We start from the raw sequence: 22,386 nt of genomic DNA on the forward strand, positions 1-22,386 counted from the left end.
AGAATATATTGTATTAAATCTTCAAACGGACAGTTTTTATCATGTACTAAGCATTTTTTCTGCCTGAATACAACAATTACGTATTTTGTTTTCGTTTAACACATGTGCAATATAACATTGCTCTTTGATATTAGTCAGAAATTAGACAAGTTAATTGGGAAGAAATATTAGCTTAATTGGCAAGGTTATTGTAATTTCTCCCGTTCTTTTACGTTTTTATTTATGATAAATTCTAACTAAGATAAAGTATTTGGATTCCTATAGAAAATGTTTGAATAAACGACACATTTGCTTTTGTTTTTGATCGAAAAAAAGATTTCAATAAAAACAACCAGACACGGGTAGATAATTATGGAGACATTCAGCATAACTCAAATGACTCGCAGCAAAATTGGCAACATTACTTTGATAGCACGATGAAATATAAAACAGATCATTTGGTGAATTTACCCACGGTTTACTTCATCTCTTTAGAGTATGTTAATCGAGGGTGAGAATTTCATCATAGGGAATGATTTATGCGAATGTAAGGAAAACAATATACTGGTATTTATCCTGCACAATAAATTTAATATTCGACCCGAGGGAATGTACGGAAGCAGATAACTGGATTTTTTACAGGCCACGCTCCGTTCAGGACGGCTGGATTTTTCTGCCCACCCCGCATTTACGTGAATGCTTCTTGTTGTTACATATCTTTATCTTTAAATATGAGAAAGAAAATGACGTCTTGAACAGTCCATCAAATAGAGCATGCCTCGTTGTTAACTAACCTAAACGTTATGATGCGCAGTAATATTTAGTCGACGTCAAATAGTTCCAGAGAAACATCACCGTTTCAAGGTTTTAAAATGTGTTATTATATTTTCTTTAAGGAAATCCTATTTTTGCTGTGCTTTTCTAAAACACCATACTTTTAATTGCGTTTCGTTTTCCATTCAAATATTATTCAGAGAATGGTTGTTGTAACACGTCAGTTGACTAACCGAATTTGTGGAAGAACCGGTACAACTACGGAAATGCATGTCTGTTGTGCAAAGAAATAAGATGACAAATACGAACCCAACAAGTATTTAATACCATGTACACATGGTTATATATAACGTTACTTCTAATTTATTGGACAGTATAATAAGCATTTGGATTTAGATTTCCCGATCCCCCGTTCGCAATATGCACGATCGTTGGAGACTGGTCACAAGACTGTGTTGCAATCTAAAAACAAAATTAAAAGTGTTTTCATGAAGGCATTTATTTTTTATAATAAACACATCATTCTTATTACTCTTTTTTATGCTACATACGCCTCATAAACCTGCTAGTGATGAAAACTGCTAAATACAGCAATACATATACAACTGCAGTGTTATACGGCTGTTTTCCACTTGCTGACGTCACTTCATAATATAATGTCATTGATGAGATGAGGCCATAATGCCCAAGTTGTCCCTCCGTGGACAGGAGAATTGACCTGAGCCCGTCATGAAAAAATATTAACTAATCATAATGTTAGTACAGCGTTTCGACCCGTGAGGTCATGTTCTACTTCGTAAATTCCGAAACTGCAAAACTCGACGGTAGTCGAATACAATACTAACTACCATGTCATATATATATATACAAAATATTTCCCTGGAAATTCCCAGTCAATCTATTAATGAAATATATGTCTATTGGGCATGTTTTCGAACCGTTCGAACTGGAAATGGATTTTCTTTCTATTAATTTCATACCCTGAATCCATTTGAAAGGCAATCAATGAAGACTCCTGCCACGTTTTTGCTGGAAAATGTCCCCACCTCAAAGGTTGCAATGGGAGTGAAAGCTGGTATGTCGGAGCAATCAGTAACCACCTAAGACAAATATGTAAAAGTAATATGTAAGGATAGGTTATTACAAAAACGTTAGGATAAGTATGAACTACTCATAATTTACGTACGAAGTTGTTTTTCAGAGAGTGACTACACAAATATAAAATTTAAATGTTGTGCCGTGTTCCATCAACACGATAGTATCAAAAAAGTTTGCAAATGTATCACAAACTCAAAATTTTAATGCATTTCTATTGGAGTTTTTTTTTACATTTATGAAAACTTCTTCGCATCAAAACGCCGTTCAACACTATACAAGCTTGTATATTTCATAACCGGTTTATTTAAGTGTTATTACTTAAAACATTTAGGTATCCTGGAAATCAACAATATTTTGTTAATATGTATGCGATCCAGGGGTCGTTTTTAATTAACCGCTTAGAACTATCTTAATTTAGAGATTTTAGATAGTAATAACGCAAAGATATCTTAAAAAACATATAAAAGATAATCCGTTTGTAAACAAAGTCTACATTATAACGTTCAAATGTTTTAAGTACTGCTGAGGTCGATTTTGTATTCACAGTTCTTTCGCAGTAATAGTAATGAACATACGCATGAGATGGTATGTGCCCAAGTATTATTTCAATAGAAATAAGGGAACACGGATTAATCGTCAACATGTACTTTATTGTTAATTATATCCAGGACCTATTAACAGGTGATAATACTAGTTTTTCAACAGCAACAGTTATGAAGTTTAGGAATCGTAGCTACTAGGCCATCTCTGACAAACCTTGTTAAATGCGGCCAGAAGTTTTCATAGTTAATCGAACAGGCAACCATTATAGAAAATGTACTAGTTCCTGAACTGGTTTCTATAAGCCATATTTTTGGGAGGTCAATCTCAAAGCGAGGCTGCGATTATTGGTCTATCTTTGCTTTGTTTACAAATGAGAAAACATTGGATTTGTAATTGTGTTCGATTTTGTTTCAGATTGGTGAAATTAATATATTGCTTTTTTGTTTTTGATTTCTTTTAAGTAACCAAAGTCTTCCGATAAGACACATTAAAAGTCTTTATTGACGATAAATTACTAAAATATATCATGTTTTAAAAACATTTTAATAGGTTACTCTTAAATATAATAGTTCATGTCAATTTCACACACAAATGTTTGCCAATGAAAATCAATTAGATATGAGTATCCAGAAATTTTCATTTCAAAAAGACGTCTTATTAGTGCCTCGTAAGCACACCGTATTAACTATAATCAAATCAAAGCGATTCATTTCCTTTTCTTCATCTACATTTGATTGTTAAACAATCTAAGCCATTTGACTTATAATATCTTGGTAAAAACTGAGGTCAATCATGTATCGCCGAGTAATTGGCCAATAGAATGAATGAGGCATATCTAAAGATAAGAATACTTATGATAATAATTATTATGCAAATTTGGCAAAACAACTTAAATACGAACTTGTCTTCCTTGCATCCACTGGTTTGAAGCATTAACGTTGCAATTTTGAAGAACGAAAGCGTCTGATCCGGTATGACTTCCGCTTGAACATTGAAACGCAGTAGGTTGTTCCACAGAGTCATTATGCGCGAGGTCACCAACAGTCGAGTATTTGTTGCAGTGGGAATAGGCTGCAAATGAGTATTGATAAAAGGGATTTTGTTGCAATGCGAGTGCTTTGATTACTATGAAACATGTTACAATGTGAATGCTTTGAATAGCAGAAAATATAAAGTATTTGTTGCATTGTGAAAATGAGTGTCTGTTGTCATGTGAATAATATGTAAACGGTATTAAATAAAGAGTGCATTAGTTGCTGCATTATCAATTTACAGTATAACATGCTGTGTTGATGCACTAAAATAGAGAATGAGTTGTAGTAGATATACGCTGAGAAAGATTCGTTTGGGCATTTCGGATACTCTGAAGATATTTTTTTATGTTGCTGTGAAAGTTTTATATAATATGGCCCTCGTCCGTATCGTCACATATTTAACATAAACATCGTTAGCAATTACAATAGATATAATCAGAATATTAATTTAAATATACACATGTGTGTGGAACTGAAAGAGCAACATTTAAATATTTCACATCAATAGTGCCATTTACGATAGGGTGGAGTCGTTGTTGGTGCCGTTGTTGATGTCACCGATGAAGTTGGCGCAGTAGTTGAGGATCGTTGAGTCGTTGTTGTTGTTGTAGTTGGCGATTCTAGAATTGAGATCAATATGAAAGTGAGATTCTTCATCAAAACGAATATTTGTCGTACAACAATACATTGCCGTATTGGGACTTTTGAGAGTGTTGATAATTCCAATAATGTCAACGCCCTCTACCTCATGTTTCAGCGCCGATCAATTTCCAAGAGTATCCACTCATGCAATGGAAACTAAGTCATATCGTAAATGCAATTTAATTTTTATTTAACTCGATTATAAACACATACTTGATTATAGAAAGCAAAATGAAGAATATACAATTAGTGATTTAAATTTTGCATATTAGTTCAAACTTTATCTATTTTACAGCGATTGTGAAGAAAGTTGTATTAACTTTTACTCAGTGACTCTCGTTGGCACACCGCTACACTAGATTGTGGACTTGTGTTTTGGGGAAAACCGGAGTAACGGAGGAAACCCATTTGTCCGGCTTGGTGACCAAAAAATAAACTCACATGTGCACAGACCGGAAATCTAACCCTACGTGAGAAGCAAATGCAGGTAGTAGGTAATTTATTGCGAGAACGGGCACTCGGCCAGCTGGGACTCAATGCACAATGTGCAAAAGAAGAAAGGCTATGTACAAGTGTTGGGTTGTTTACATCCATCATGTTTGTACACGTTCCGCTCTTCATATTGCATGGTTTTCACTCTGTTATTAATCATATAACTTATTATATTCTAATAAAAAGTTAAAAAAAATACATTCTGGGTAAATTGGACATACCATTCTCACAATGGCTTCCTTCTCGTCCGTATGGGCATGTACAAGAGTAAGAATGGTTGACGTCCATCTGGTTTACACAGGTCCCACCATTCAAGCACGGCGAGACAGCTTCGCAATAATCTAGACAAAAACACAGCGGTGCAAAACTTCCAACATTTAGCCATAGCTCTATTGTGACCAGTGAACAAAAACGAAACAAATGATTATACCTTCCCGTATTCCACCTGTTTAATGTAGAACTTTCCATTAATTCATCACATTCCTTATATGTTAACCAATTTGTATATATATATCATATGTAATAGAAAGTCCGTTGCGATTAAAACATTTGCATCCAATTTATCTTTATCTGTATAATCTGGTTAATTATTTGGTTTTGTCTCAATAAGCTTAACTTAACTTATTGATTGGTCATTTATTATCGTATTCTCATTTTTAACAAATTAAATAGTTTAAATGCACAACGCAGCCTAATGTGGCAAATGTTATCAAAGTTGTACACTATCATAGTCATACAATTTAGAAAATCTAACATAATCTTGACCACCATACCAAAATATTCACAGTAGTCTCCATATCGATGGGTGTAGCATTGACAATGTGGTCTTCCATCCTGCATATAGCACGTTCCTTCATGTGAACAGTCCTCGCTATGGCAATCAGTGGATGCATGGTTTGAAGCTAGACAATTAGGTATGAGAATCAGTAGACGCGTGTCTTGAGGCTAGACAATTGAGTCTGACAATGAAAGGATATGTGGTTTGATTCTAGAATATTAGGTCTGACAATAAGTGGATGCATGTTTTGAGGTTAGAATATTGAGTCAGACAATCAGTGGTTGCATGGTTTGAGGCTAGACGATTGAGTCTGACAATCATTGGATGCATGGTTTGAGGCTAGACGATTGAGTCTGACAATCAGTGGATGCATGGGTTGTGGATAGACAATTGAGTCTGACAATCAGTGAATGCATGGTTTGAGGCTAGACGATTGAGTGTGAAAATCAGTTGATATGGTTTGAGGCTAGACAATTGACTATGTGGTTCCAGAATAGTAAATTGAGTCAGATGCATGTATCAGACCTAAATATTTGTATACGACAATCAGTAGTTGCATTGTTTCCGGCTAGGGTATTGATTCAGACTAGGAAATGGGGTAAAGCAGTCAGATCGTGTATATTTCGAGAATTGTAAATTGAGCCTCACAAGCAATAGATACATGGTTCAAGGCAGCAGAATTGAGTCTAACAATAAGTGGGTCGGTCTAGTGGTTCCATGCTAATAACAGAAGCCCGACAATGAGTGGGTGCATGGTTTCAGTCGAGGAAAATTGAGTCTGACATTCAGTGAATGCATGGTTTGAGGCAAAAAGTATTGAGTCTGACAATCAGTGGGTGCATGGCTCCCGGGTAGAAAAATTGAGTATGACAATCAGTGGTCTCATGGCTCAAGGCTTCGAAAATTGAGTATGACAATCAGTGAATGCATGGCTCCAGGTTAGAAAATTGAGTATGATAATCACTGTATGCATGGTTACTGGATGGTGCAATGTGTTTTAAAATTGGTTGTGCATGGTTCAATGCTAGATATAATTTAGTCTGACAATTAGTGAATATATGGCTCCAGGCATGAAAATTGAGTCTGTCAATCAGAGGATGCATCGCTCCAGGCTAGAATAGTGAGTCTGAAACCAGTGAATGTGTGTCTGCAGGCTAGAAAAATTGAGTCTAATAATCAGTAGATGTATGGATACTGGCTAGTAAAATGATGCTGACAATCGGTTGTGCATGGTTCAAGTCTTACTATCAGTTGGTATATGGTTTAAGTCTGACATGTTGAGGCGAACAATCGTTCATTGCACCAGGCTGGAAGAGTTCATCTGACAATCAATTCATGCATAGTTCCAGGTTAGAACAATGTATCTGCTGAATGCATGATTCCAAACCAGCAAATAGTTTTTGACAATCAGTGGATGCATGGTTGCAGGCTACACAAATTAGACCGACAATCAATGCGTACATGGTTCTAGTTCGGAAAATTAAGTCTCACAATCAGTCGATGCATGGTTCCAGATCAGAATTTAAATCTCACAATGAGTGAATGCATGATTGCATGCTACTAAATTGAATCTAACAATCAGTGGATGCATGGATGCAGGCCAAATCATTGAGTCTTATTACTAGTAGGTAAACTGAGCGGAGCTTTAGTTTGTTCAAAAACATATAGAAACAGATTGAAGAGCGGGAACAATATTTGAATCAAACTTATTCGGTTTCTCTTTTTCGAAAAGGATACTCCTTAAAATCTAATTGTTTTTGAGCGGTTAGTGTTGATACTACAGGTAACCGTTCTAATTGGACGTTCATCCATAAACAAGCACATAAGAACTTTGCATTTAAAGTAAATTTGGTAAAATGCAAAGAATTCGCCTAAACAATCCTTTTCATAATTTGTCTTATATCGCATTTGGCATGTTAAGTACATTTGGTCAAGTGCAAAGAATTCGTCTAAACAATCCTTACATCTATATTGACAAGTGTCGCCGTGGAAGTCTTGATAACATAAACATCTCCTCTGACCATCGATTATTTCACAGTCTCCGTAACCATTACAGTACGATCGGTCACAGTGGTGGACTGTATTTGCGGGTGGGGCGATAGTGGTGATGGTGGTGGTGGTGGTGGTGGTGGTGGTGGTTGCGCTCGTTGTAGTTGTAAATACTGGTTAAAACAATAAAAAAAAGAAAGTTTAAAATGTGCTCAACTTATTTAAAGTCATTAGTATTGTATGTATTATTTAAATTTCTATATGATATTACCACATTTTATATCTAGTGTTGTTTACTTTAAACGCATACACATAAACGAATTGGAGTATCAATGTCTCAACATATTTACTATACACCTTAATATCAAAGATTCCAAGTAACAAACACTTTTTAAATTATGTCATTTATAAGGAAACAATTTTATCAATTGTATGCCAAATCGAAACAAAAGAAGATAAAACTAGAACAAATGCAAAGCAGTAATTTAACCAGTAACGTACGATACAAGATAACTATTTTGTGGACCAGGGCACGTTTTCACGATTTTAGTCGTAATGTCAATAATCTTAAATCTGTTTAAAAGTCTAACAATGCAACTCTTTAGCAGCGTAAGGTTCACGACTACTTGAAATGGGTCCCCAATGGCGCTCTCTTTCTCCTAAAAAATGATGACTAAAGGATGCTTGTAATAAAAAACAAAACAAAACATCCTAAAGCAAAGACGTTGTACCTGATTACAATCCAATATTTCTATTTATAACTCTGGTATATGAATGGCTCTAGAACTTATTTTCTTTTAAACAATGATGTTTGTCAACATAATGGATTCGATATTATGCTGAAGAGAGAGCAAATCTTTTACAAAAAGAATTATTTATATCATTTAAATTACAAATCAAGTCAGATATGACTTTGTGTGGAACAACAATGAGTTGAGAAAAAAAAGTTTCATGATAATGGGACCTGATGAAGTATTCAATATAGATCTAATCATATATACCTTAAATATGTCTCAGGGATTCCTTTCAGTCTTATGACCAATATTCAAATCCTAACATTGTACTCTTAAAGATGCACTCTTACTCCCAAATAAGATTTACCACAATTAATAATATTTTTTTTTAATATTCCAAAAAAGATGAATAAATGTCGAAAACAATGGTTCTTATAAAGGATACCGAGTTTAATTTGAAAGAAATAAGCATAAAACACGTTATTTCTTCTTTATAAGACTTATTATAGTAGACCATAGTAAATCTTTTAGCGTTTACCAATCATTTAATATTTTTTGCGCTTTCAGCATTTAAATACACTGTTACAATCATGTTATCGGTATTTATTTTTTTCCATAAATTCATTATTTAGTAAGTAGTTAAAGGTTTTTCAAGCAAACGAGATGTATGTTTTACATGTGTATGTATTGATTTTGAATAAGATTGTCACTTTAAAATTAAGTTAAAGCTAAGATGGTTATTGGATTCGGCAATAGTCGACGTAATTAATATAGGTCTTAGTTGTATCTTTGCAGAAGTCAAAGATATTTAATGTAGTGATTTTATGAATTGATTAGATAGTCTAACAAATAACACAGATTTTACTTATTAACCTTAGATCAGTCGTATTGAACACGATCCAAGATAAGTTATACAGCCACAGCTTATATCAGTCATGCAGAATTTATGATAAGACAGTCCCATCCAAATGTAAATATCCGTAGCATTCATTGTTGGGTTCTCCTTAAAGCGACATAGCGTTTACACGTAACAACCGATACGTTAATGATTCGGATATTGCAAATAACGGAGATAGAAGGTGGTGCGATGTGGGATATAGGGTGTGCAAGAAAACCATATAAAAGTCGATATACTTTCCTTTACAGAGGGATATATCTCATACCGGATCACCTTCGAACCCTGCAACGTATATACTACGTCGGCTTGTTTAAGCTTATCAGTTTATGGAAAATGTTTCAATTATTCATCGGATTCTTAAAAAAAAGATGCCATTTCGGTACGATAGTATTTAGTGACCCAATAATGAGAAGTATATGGTCACGGCATAAGCAGTCCTAGCGGGGCGCCATTCACGTTATTTGTGTGACATAGCTTTTTACTAGAAAGAGTGTTTAATAATTAAATAAAAACAACACGGACAGGCTCAAAAGAACAGCTTCATTTCATATTGCGTCTCAAAAGTGTCAAATATATTCACGAATAGCGGCATAATTAACGCATACAAAAAAGTTCATATATGCTGACAAATGGCGGCATAATGTCGGCACACAGAGATACTTACATATATGTTGACTTTGGCGGTATAGTTTACGCAAACATATAATACATACATATATATTGACTTTTGTCGGCGTTATGTACGCACACATGATTACTTACATGTATGTTGACACATATCCCCATAGAAGCCATGATGACAACTGCACACATGAATCCCGTGAACGTTATAACAATCCCCGTGGCCAGAACACGAGCTCAAACATGATCCATGTGTTATTTGCAACGCTGAATAACAAATGGTGAACATGCAAATTACTATATTTTTTGGGAAAACAAATAGCCGCACCTTATCTATTCAAGCGGTACGTTTGTTGATTCTAGACAAATACCGAATGCCACATAACGAACAATTATCTGTTCTAGCTGTACGTCTGTGGATATATATAACTACACAGTATGCCACATAACGAACCATTATCTGTTCTAGCTGTACGTCTGTGGATATATATAAATGCACAGTATGCCACATAACGAACCCTGTTCTATTCTAGCTGTACGTCTGTGGATACATATATAACTACACAGTATGCCACATAACCAACCCTTATCTATTCTAGCTGTACGTTTGTTGATTCTAGACAAACACAGTATGCCACATAACCAACCCTTATCTATTCTAGCTGTACGTTTGTTGATTCTAGACAAACACAGTATGCCACATAACGAACCCTTATCTATTCTAGCTGTACGTCTGTGGATACATATATAACTACACAGTATGCCACATAACCAAACCTTATCTATTCTAGCTGTACGTCTGTGGATACATATATAACTACACAGTATGCCACATATCCAACCCTTATCTATTCTAGCTGTACGTCTGTGGATATATATAACTACACAGTATGCCACATAACCAACCCTTATCTATTCTAGCTGTACGTCTGTGGATATATATAACTACACAGTATGCCACATAACCAACCCTTATCTATTCTAGCTGTACGTCTGTGGATATATATAACTACACAGTATGCCACATAACCAACCCTTATCTATTCTAGCTGTACGTCTGTGGATATATATTACTACACAGTATGCCACATAACCAACCCTTATCTATTCTAGCTGTACGTCTGTGGATATATATAACTACACAGTATGCCATATAACCAACCCTTATCTATTTTAGCTGTACGTCTGTGGATACATATATAACTACACAGTATGCCACATAACCAACCCTTATCTATTCTAGCTGTACGTCTGTGGATATATATAACTACACAGTATGCCACATAACCAACCCTTATCTATTCTAGCTGTACGTCTGTGGATATATATATCTACACAGTATGCCACATAACCAACCCTTATTTATTTTAGCTGTACGTCTGTGGATATATATAACTACACAGTATGCCACATAACGAGCCCTTATCTATTCTAGCTGTACGTCTGTGTATATATATATCTACACAGTATGCCACATAACGAGCCCTTATCTATTCTAGCTGTACGTCTGTGTATATATATATCTACACAGTATGCCACATAACGAGCCCTTATCTATTCTAGCTGTACGTCTGTGTATATATATAACTACACAGTATGTCACATAACGAACCCTTATCTATTCTAGCTGTACGTCTGTGGATACATATATAACTACACAGTATGCCACATAACCAACCCTTATCTATTCTAGCTGTACGTCTATGGATATATATAACTACACAGTATGCCACATAACCAACCCTTATTTATTCTAGCTGTACGTCTGTGGATATATATAACTACACAGTATGCCACATAACCAACCCTTATCTATTCTAGCTGTACGTCTGTGGATATATATAACTACACAGTATGCCACATAACCAACCCTTATCTATTCTAGCTGTACGTCTGTGGATATATATAACTACACAGTATGCCACATAACCAACCCGTATCTATTCTAGCTGTACGTCTGTGGATATATATAACTACACAGTATGCCACATAACCAACCCTTATCTATTCCAGCTGTACGTCTGTGGATATATATAACTACACAGTATGCCACATAACCAACCCTTATCTATTCTAGCTGTACGTCTGTGGATATATATAACTACACAGTATGCCACATAACCAACCCTTATCTATTCTAGCTGTACGTCTATGGATATATATAACTACACAGTATGCCACATAACCAACCCTTATCTATTCTAGCTGTACGTCTGTGGATATATATAACTAAACAGTATGCCACATAACCAACCCTTATCTATTCTAGCTGTACGTCTGTGGATATATATAACTACACAGTATGCCACATAACCAACCCTTATCTATTCTAGCTGTACGTCTGTGGATATATATAACTACACAGTATGCCATATAACCAACCCTTATCTATTTTAGCTGTACGTCTGTGGATACATATATAACTACACAGTATGCCACATAACGAGCCCTTATCTATTCTAGCTGTACGTCTGTGCATATATATATATATCTACACAGTATGCCACATAACCAACCCTTATCTATTCTAGCTGTACGTCTGTGGATGTATATAACTACACAGTATGCCACATAACCAACCCTTATCTATTCTAGCTGTACGTCTGTGGATATATATATAACTACACAGTATGCCACATAACCAACCCTTATCTATTCTAGCTGTACGTCTATGGATATATATACATACACAGTATGCCACATAAGCAACCCTTATCTATTCTAGCTGTACGTCTGTGGATATATATAACTACACAGTATGCCACATAACCAACCCTTATCTATTCTAGCTGTACGTCTATGGATATATATACATACACCGTATTCCACATAACCAACCCTTATCTATTCTAGCTGTACGTCTGTGGAATATATACATACACCGTATTCCACGTAACCAACCCTTATATATTGCTGAACGTCTGTGGAATATATACATACACCGTATTCCACATAACCAACCCTTATATATTCTAGCTGAACGTTTGTGGAATATATACATACACCGTATTCCACATAACCAACCCTTATATAATCTAGCTGAAAGTCTGTGGAATATATACATACACCGTATTCCACATAACCAACCCTGATATATTCTAGCTTAACGTCTGTGGAATGTATACATACACCGTATTCCACATAACCAACCCTTATATATCCTAGCTGAACGTCTGTGGAATATATAACTACACCGTATTCCACATAACCAACCTTTATCCATTCTAGCTGTACGTCTGTGGAATATATACATACACCGTATTCCACATAACCAACCCTTATCCATTCTAGCTGAACGTCTGTGGAATATATACATACACCGTATTCCACATAACCAACCCTTATCCATTCTAGCTGTACGTCTGTGGAATATATACATATACCGTATTCAACATAACAAAGTACACCTTTGTCGGTTGCTCAATATTCTGGAATCGTGTACATAGGATGAAAGGTTGTTTTTTTTAAACTATGTTTTACCCTTAGTTCGTTTTATAAATCTAGCTCGGATATGAAACAGTAGAGCAACAGAATAAGGGAGTATAACAGTACAAGTTGAGTTTAAAGCCAATGTTTTAGACATTAAACGAATTCATTCCATGGGGAACCACATCGACCGATGGAATATGTTTGCTTTATGTGTTATGCATGAGCTATTATTATAACAAACATTTAGTTTATCGTCCAAACCTAAGTGAGAAGATCATTGAGTATGACGTCACGACCCAATATGTTACGTAAGACAATAACCGTATATATTTAGCGCCTATATATATTGTGCTCCTCTGATTAGCTTGCTGGAGTCGATGACCTTCTAGCATAAGCAAATGGTGAAAATCACATACCAACGTGTTGACACCTTGAACTGTAAAAGCCAGGGTAACATTGGCACTGTATATTGCTGGTGTCACCATCTAAGTAGGTACAGCTGCCTTTTTCGGAACACAGGGACTCAGAACATGCTGTAAGCATAATTAAAGTTAAATCTATAGAAAACACAGTGTTAACCAACTTACTCAAACATGTTTTGGACAATGCCCTATAGAAAATATAAAGATACACGAAACATTATGTAAGCCGATCTACTACACAGTGACCTCCATTTACTTGCAAACAGGTATTTTTTGAAAAGTAGTTTTACATGTATTAATGTTCGGATAAATAACGTTGATTCCAAAATTATGAATATTTTTAAATTGCGACACGTGATTTTTATCATCATCACGTGATTAACTGACGACATGGCAGTGATTTCTGCACGGCATTGGAAGTAATCGCTGTTTAGAGATTCGCTGTAATCATTTATTTAAGTATATATATATATATGTAGCGAGTTTCGGCAGTACTAAATCAGGGAAATATTGCAGTGTAGCAAGAACGATAACTTAAACCTTAAAGTAAATTTATGATATTTTCGAATACAAGCTTGTGTGAATTTCTGTCGCCAGGCTGTTGTCTTTCGTTTGAGATGATAGCTAGGGGCGTTGTAAGCTTACAAGACTAAGAAGATGGAATATGTTGCAATATGAAACATATAACAATTAAAGCGTTAAACCAATTCCATTTTATTTGAACCAATAACAGAAAGGCAATACAGACATTTCATGTTACACGCTTGTTTATTGAAGGTCACAATCTTGTCTGAATCATAAACATATTTTGTTATAGTAGTAATTGTTGGCTTCCATGGAAACTGAGTCATATTTCGTTTCTGTTTGATATAATTCATTCATTTTATTTGCCAACCTGCTTACCACAACTGCTTACCAAGACGATGATATTGTTTAATATAATGATATACATAATACATGTACATGTTATTTTCACCAGTATGATAATAGATTGATACTGCCCCCTTTAGTCATGACAAGACAAGTACAAAGTGCCATTCTTGCAAAGAATTGAATCTCAAAAATAAATAAAAAAATAATTATAATTTTAAATATTCGCCTTTACATTTGACACACAAGACTCCCATTGTGGCGCAGGGCCTAGACGTACTCTGATATACGTTGATTTAAACATGTTATGCAAATACTTGGCAATTGTTTATTACTTATGAAACTGGCATCAAGGATTAAAACCTTAACAAGGAAATGATTTACGTAAATAACAGAACCGATCTTACTTGTATGCTGACACTGATGTCCTGAATATCCAGAGTGACATTTACATGTTTGTTGTCCGTTAACGTCAGAGCAGTCGCCATGGTGATTACAATATTGACTAGCACATGTATGTGCGGTATGGGTTTGTCCATTGAAATTCGACTGGGATCCGGTCACTTAACGAGAGATATAGTTATACATTTTATCAGGTTTTTATCAGAAGTTTCGAAATGTTTCAAACTACATGTATAGACGGTGATTTAGCACATTCTTAAAAATATCGACTATCAAAATTGTTAAAACTTTATTAAAGGAATGATATATGGTTTGAAAATTGTTCCCATCAGCGGCACCCCGTTGCCACTGACAGTTTAAATGCCGTAACCACAATACATATTGCTTACGAGTTTTGATGTTTTATTGGGGGGGAACTTATATTAGCCACCCACTAGCCTAGTGATTATAAGCAAAGACCAAGAGGCAGGGTTTCGGTATAACCACGCGGTTTGTGTGCACTATCTGTCTGACCACTTTGCTACGATAACTATGCAACGTGTAAAAAAGGTATATTTTTTTCGTTGCTATACACGATAATTCCGTTTTTTTATGTAGAAATAAATACATACATGAAAAACAAACCGATTAGAACTTCAATTTTACACGCTGACATTTAGAGAGCTACTTGAAGTGTGGTAAGTGGTAAATGTATTGGCAGAAAGTCGGCTACATTGTTTGTTCGTACCCTGTGTGTTGAAAAACTGTCCAGTGTACCCTGCGTCACATGTGCACAGAAAGTGCGGGAAATGGCTAATGTTTTGTCAGAAAAGTGAGCTACATAGTTTTTTTTATTACCCTGTGTGCTGCAGTATTGCCGAGTGTACCCTGCGTCACATGTGTACAGGAAGTGTGAGGAATGTTTATGTATTGTTAGAAAGTGAGCTACATGGTTCGTTCTTACCCTGTGTGCTGCAATATTTCCGAGTGTACCCTGTGTCACGTGTGCACAGAAAGTGTGGAAAGTGGTTAATGTATTGTTAGAAAGTAAGCTACATGGTTTGTTTTTACCCTGTTTGCTGCAATATTGCCGAGTGTACCCTGTGTCACGTGTGCACAGAAAGTGTGGAAAGTCGTTAATGTATTGTTAGAAAGTAAGCAACATGGTTTGTTTTACCCTGTGTGCTGCAGTACTGCCGAGTGTACCCTGTGTCACATGTGCACAGAAAGTGTGGAAAGTGTTTAATGTATTGTTAGAAAGTGAGCTACATGGTTCGTTCTTACCCTGTTTGCTGCAATATTGTCGAGTGTACCCTGTGTCACGTGTGCACAGAAAGTGTGGAAAGTGTTTAATGTATTGTTACAAAGAAAGCTACATGGTTTGTTTTTACCCTGTGTGCTGCAGTACTGCCGAGTGTACCCTGTGTCACATGTGCACAGGAAGTGTGAGGAATGTTTATGTATTGTTAGAAAGTGAGCTAATATAAATGGTTCGTTCTTACTCTGTGTGCTGCAGTACTGCCGAGTGTACCTTGCGTCACATGTGCACAGAAAGTGTGGAAAGGGTTTAATGTATTGTTAGAAAGTAAGCTACATGGTTTGTTTTTACCCTGTGTGCTGCAGTACTGCCGACTGTACCCTTTGTCACATGTGCACAGAAAGTGTGGAAAGTGGTTAATGTATTGTTAGAAAGTAAGCTACATGGTTTGTTTTTACCCTGTGTGCTGCAGTACTGCCGAGTGTACCTTGCGTCACATGTGCACAGAAAGTGTGGAAGGTGGTTAATGTATTGTTAGAAAGTAAGCTACATGGTTTGTTTTTACCCTGTGTGCTGCAGTACTGCCGAGTGTACCCTTTGTCACATGTGCACAGAAAGTGTGGAAAGTGTTTAATGTATTGTTAGAAAGAAAGCTACATGGTTTGTTTTTACCCTGTTTACTGCAGTACTGCCGAGTGTACCCTTTGTTACATGTGCACAGAAAGTGTGGAAAGTGTTTAATGTATTGTTAGAAAGTAAGCTACATGGTTTGTTTTTACCCTGTGTGCTGCAGTACTGCCGAGTGTACCTTGCGTCACATGTGCACAGAAAGTGTGGAAAGTGGTTAATGTATTGTTAGAAAGTAAGCTACATGGTTTGTTTTTACCCTGTGTGCTGCAGTACTGCCGAAGGTACCCTGCATCACATGTGCACAGAAAGTGTGGAAAGTGGTTAATGTATTGTTAGAAAGTAAGCTACATGGTTTGTTTTTACCCTGTGTACTGCAGTACTGCCGAGTGTACCCTGCGTCACATGTGCACAGAAAGTGTGGAAAGTGTTTAATGTATTGTTAGAAAGTAAGCTACATGGTTTGTTTTTACCCTGTTTACTGCAGTACTGCCGAGTGTACCCTGCGTCACGTGTGCACAGAAAGTGTGGAAAGTGTTTAATGTATTGTTAGAAAGTGAGCTACATGGTTCGTTCTTACCCTGTTTGCTGCAATATTGTCGAGTGTACCCTGTGTCACGTGCGCACAGAAAGTGTGGAAAGTGTTTAATGTATTGTTAGAAAGTAAGCTACATGGTTTGTTTTTACCCTGTGTGCTGCAGTACTGCCGAGTTTACCCTGCGTCACATGTGCACAGGAAGTGTGAGGAATGTTTATGTATTGTTAGAAAGTGAGCTAATATAAATGGTTCGTTCTTACCCTGTGTGCTGCAGTACTGCCGAGTGTACCTTGCGTCACATGTGCACAGAAAGTGTGGAAAGTGTTTAATGTATTGTTAGAAAGTAAGCTACATGGTTTGTTTTTACCCTGTGTGCTGCAGTACTGCCGAGTGTACCCTGCGTCACATGTGCAAAGAAAGTGTGGAAAGTGGTTAATGTATTGTTAGAAAGTAAGCTACATGGTTTGTTTTTACCCTGTGTGCTGCAGTACTGCCGAGTGTACCCTGCGTCACATGTGCACAAATAGTGTGAGGAATGTTCAATGTATTGTCAGAAAGTGAGCTACATGTTTCGTTCTTACCCTGTGTGCTGCAGTACTGCCGAGTGTACCCTGCGTCACATGTGCACAGGAAGTGTGAGGAATGTTTATATATGGTTAGAAAGTAAGCTACATAGTTTGTTCTTACCCTATGTGCTGCAGTACTGCCGAGTGTACCCTGTGTCACATGTGCACAGAAAGTGTGGAAAGTGGTTAATGTATTGTTAGAAAGTAAGCTACATGGTTTGTTTTTACCCTGTGTGCTGCAGTACTGCCGAGTGTACCCTGCGTCACATGTGCACAGGAAGTGTGAGGAATGTTTATATATTGTTAGAAAGTAAGCTACATGGTTTGTTTTTACCCTGTGTGCTGCAGTACTGCCGAGTGAACCCTGCGTCACATGTGCACAGGAAGTATGGAAAGTGTTAATGTTTTGTCTGAAAAGTGAGCTCCATGGTGTGTGCTTACCATGTGTGTCGCAGTATCGTCCAGTGTAACCTGCGTCACATGTGCACATAAAGTGTGGAAAGTCTTTAATGTCTTCGCACTGTGAATGACCTCTACAAGGAAGACCCAGGCAATAGTCTGTGGACAAATGATATATATCATAATGCTAATTATAAAAGAAAGAGGCATCCTCCAAATCAAGAGATACCTATTAATTGAGCATGCGGTAGACATTTCTTCATGGAGTATTTCTTATTGAAACATGCGTATGGCATTTCTTTATGAAACTTGCGTATGGCATGTCTTCATGGAATATTTATTCGGTACAGTTGTTTATATGAAGTATTAGATCAAACGTAATCACTATGTACATTAAGTGTAGTCACGTTCCACAAACATTGTTCCTATACCCCAGTTTTAAAAAAACTTATGCTACATCTAAAAGGCTTTCGAAATTGAATGTGTACATTGCAAAAATGTGTTCAAAATCCTTTAAGATATATTAAAACTGGCTTCATTTTCCAAAGCAAGTTTGTCCATTTAGTGTTGATAATCATACACTCTATATAAACATAGATGATGAAGTTTTAAGCAAATAAACAAAAATGGCTGCTTTTTTAATTTATCATAATGATATAAGATAGCGCAGGGTGAATATTTGTAAAATTTATTAATATTGGAACTAGGTACCTTACCAGTTAGCTCGCATCGGTTTCCAGCGAAATTGCGACGACAGTGACACGTGACAAGGCCATTCACCTCGGAACAATCTCCATTGCCGCTACATGTGTATTGATGACAACCTATATATAGAATAATGCCATAATGGGATTCAGCTTCAAACAATTATTACACTTATTTTATCGAAGTTTTTTTTGTATTTGAAGTATATGAAATGTTTAAAAGATATTCCCACATAAATAAACGGTACTACCACATAAGCCCACCACAATGGTCCCACATCAGCCCACCGCAGTGCTTTCACATCAGCCCAACACAGTGCTCCTACATTCCGTTTCAGCCCAACGCAGTGCTCCCACATCAACTCGCCGCAGTGCTACCACATCTGCCCACCACCGTGCCACCACATCAGCCAAAAACAGTGCCCCCACATCAGCCCACCGCAAATGCTCCCGAATCAGCCCGCCGCAGTGCTCCCACATCAGCCAACCGCAATGCTCCTACATCAGCCCACCGCAGTGCTCCAACATTAGCCCACCAGAGTGCTACCACATCAGCCCGCCGCAGTGCTCCCACATCAGCCCACCGCAGTGCTCCCACATCAGCCCACCGCAGTGCTCCCACATCAGCCCACCGCAGTGCTCCCACATCAGCCCACCACAGTGCTCCCACATCAGCCCACCACAGTGCTCCCACATCAGCCCACCGCAGTGCTCCCACATCAGCCCGCCGCAGTGCTCCCATGTCAGCCAACCCCAGAGCTACCACATAAGCCCACAATAGTGCTCTCACATCAGCCCACCGCAGTGCTTCCACATCAGCCCACCACAGTGCTCCCACATCAGCCAACCGCAGTGCTCAAATACAGGCCATCGCAGTGCTCCCACATCACCTTATCGCATCACTCATTCATCCACCTACTGTATTGCTGCTACACCGACCCACCGCAATGCTCACACATTACCCATCGCACTGCCCGACCATCCTTCCTACCGCAATTTTCCCCTTATTCTCTACCGCAATGATCCCATATCAACCTACGGAAGTGCTACCTCATCGCACATCTCACTGACACCACTCTCTCAAAGCACTGACCCCACATCTCCCTACTGCAATGCTCCAACAAAGACCAGCCGCTATACAATTATCCTACATTATCAAATGCTCTCTCCTCACTTAACCCTAGCACAGTGGTCCCATTTGCCCCTAATAATTGTTCCGACTAATTCCCACTGCAGCGTCTCTACATTGTTCCATCGTAGTGCTACACCATCCCCCACGGAAATGCTTCCATATATCCGATAACTCTACATTACCCCACATAACTCAACCTTAGGGTGCTCCCACATATCATCATCGTACGGTTCCCACATCGCCCGACCGCACTGCCAAATTTTTTCCAACATCTGCCCACAATCGATTCGCCCCAGCGCAGTGCTTCTATATGTTCCACATACCCCACACAACCAACATCTCCACACTTTAGTACTCACATATATTACACATACCCAATTTCAATATATTCGACATACCCGGCATAATCAACGCTTCCCCAAGGCAATGCTGCCATTTATTCCTAATACTCTTCAAAACCAACACTTGCCGACCGCAGTGCTCACCATATATTCAACATATTCTACATAACCAACATAGCCCCATTGCAGTGCTCCAATTTATTTCACATAACCCACAAACCAACACCGCCCGGACATACCCGGCATAATCAACGCTTCCCCAAGGCAATGCTGCCATTTATTCCTAATACTCTTCAAAACCAACACTTGCCGACCGCAGTGCTCACCATATATTCAACATATTCTACATAACCAACATAGCCCCATTGCAGTGCTCCAATATATTTCACATAACCCACAAACCAACACCGCCCTAGGTCTGTGTTTCCATATATTCTACATACCCAACATAACCAACGCTAACCCACCACAGTGCTCCCATATATTCCCCATACCCAACATGACCAACACCGCCCCACCGCAGTGCCCGTTCAATCGATGTATTATTAAAGCTCATTCTCAATATGCACGTCAACCTAATTCATTTATGTCAAATGTATAGATAAAAACATATTTCAATACCGTTACTGTTTCCTTTGATGGCACACGTCAAAGTTCAACACCAATTAATCAAAATCGTGATAGGCTTAAGAATCTTATACAATTTGACTATTGCAGATATTCAACAAATAAAGGTTGATGAAGATATAAGGAACTTAGGGTAATTCTAGAAATAGGGGCCGAGTCTCTCCCGTGTTCTATAAGTATATAGTTAAATAAGAAAGACTCACGATCGTCCAACAAGAAGCTTTCTATTGTCTGCCATGTTAAGAAAACAGAGAGGATTAAAACCAGTCCTGGAAATATACATTGGAAAAAAATCATAACAAATAAATATGTTCATGGTCTTTCACAATACAAAGCGGGTTTGTCAGACCAATGATTTAAACGTTTCATAATGTTTTATTTAGCTTCAAAAAGGTTTGTGAGGCAAGATGTTATTTACTTTTAAAATATACTTGTGTGAGTTTTAGAAGTGACCAAATTTCACAAAATAATGTGGTATAAGAGTTTTGCATTTTTATGAAAATATATTCGGACATTATGAGTGTAATGCTGTGTTTAAAATTGCAACACTTTTCATTCAACAATAAGGTTTTGTTATATGTTTTCAATGAAGAAAACTATTGAATGAAACATAATGTCTTAGATTCATTTCAGGACAATAACATCTTGAGTAAATTACTTTATATGGGAACAATCCCCAAAAAACCCCAATGCCTTATAGGGTTCATCTCCTGGTCATGGTCAACATATATGTACTTAAATACTAAAGCGTTGTAAAAGCTACTGTATCGTTGTATTGATAATAAATTTGTTCCATATTCACTATTATATTCACATATTAAAACTTTATCGAACTAAAACCAATGTCATATAAGGTCACAACTCATCCTTATTATAATGGAATATCTTAAAAGAGAGTAATTATACTTAAAATGCGTGCAATCATAATCGAAATAAATGTGAAACGAAAACTCACCAGCCATTGTTCAAACTCTTAAACGAACTGTATGAATTTATTCTATACGCAGGCTGTGCCTTTCTTATCAGTTTACATATTTGGCCAGACCTTATATATATCGTTAATGAAATGTACTATACTAAATGAATTAAATGAGTGCATTTTGACTTGAATTTTACAGCTAACCAGTTTAGAGACAAGTATGTAAGTTAGAATTATGATATCAAGCTTTTAAGTATATTCCATGGCTGGAAGTGTAAGATTATAAGTATCTTCCATGGCCGGGAGTGTAAGATTATAAGTATCTTCCATGGCCGGGAGTGTAAGATTATAAGTATATTCCATCCCCGGGAGTGTAACATTATAAGTATCTTCCATGGCCGGTAGGGTAACATTATAAGTATTTTCCATGGCCGGGAGTGTAAGATGATTATAAATATATTCCATGGCCGGGAGGGTAAGATTATAAGTATCTTCCATGACCGGGAGTGTAAGATTATAAGTATCTTCCATGGCCGGGAGTGTAAAATTATAAGTATCTTTCATGGCTGGGAGTGTAAGATTATAAGTATT

At 37.2% G+C, this 22,386-nt stretch overlaps 1 protein-coding gene across 1 annotated transcript; it reads right to left on the bottom strand.

Annotated features, from left to right (window-relative positions):
- Positions 1-1,059: 1,059 nt before the first annotated feature.
- On the bottom strand, positions 1,060-21,900 carry LOC128240401 (neurogenic locus notch homolog protein 1-like). The gene is made up of 14 exons (XM_052957037.1): positions 21,832-21,900; positions 21,080-21,145; positions 18,789-18,896; positions 18,115-18,231; positions 14,711-14,866; positions 13,428-13,544; positions 9,724-9,849; positions 7,305-7,502; positions 5,336-5,464; positions 4,784-4,903; positions 3,947-4,048; positions 3,296-3,465; positions 1,734-1,853; positions 1,060-1,215 (listed from the first exon to the last, which is right to left on the bottom strand). The coding sequence occupies exons 1-14, from the start codon at positions 21,836-21,838 to the stop codon at positions 1,117-1,119; spliced, it is 1,635 nt and encodes a 544-aa protein (XP_052812997.1). The 5' UTR covers positions 21,839-21,900; the 3' UTR covers positions 1,060-1,116.
- Positions 21,901-22,386: the final 486 nt, after the last annotated feature.

This window comes from Mya arenaria, chromosome 7, assembly GCF_026914265.1.
Source record: "Mya arenaria isolate MELC-2E11 chromosome 7, ASM2691426v1".
In the NCBI taxonomy this organism is placed as follows: domain Eukaryota; kingdom Metazoa; phylum Mollusca; class Bivalvia; order Myida; family Myidae; genus Mya; species Mya arenaria.

Bases quoted from the DNA above. Each gene is read 5' to 3' on its own strand.
- LOC128240401 (XM_052957037.1), bottom strand. The intron at 18,897-21,079 runs GTGAGTCTTTCT...TTCTATATATAG, and splicing joins AAGCTTCTTGTTGGACGATC to GTTGTCATCAATACACATGT. The intron at 3,466-3,946 runs GTAAATGGCACT...ACTCATTTGCAG, and splicing joins AACAACGACTCCACCCTATC to CCTATTCCCACTGCAACAAA.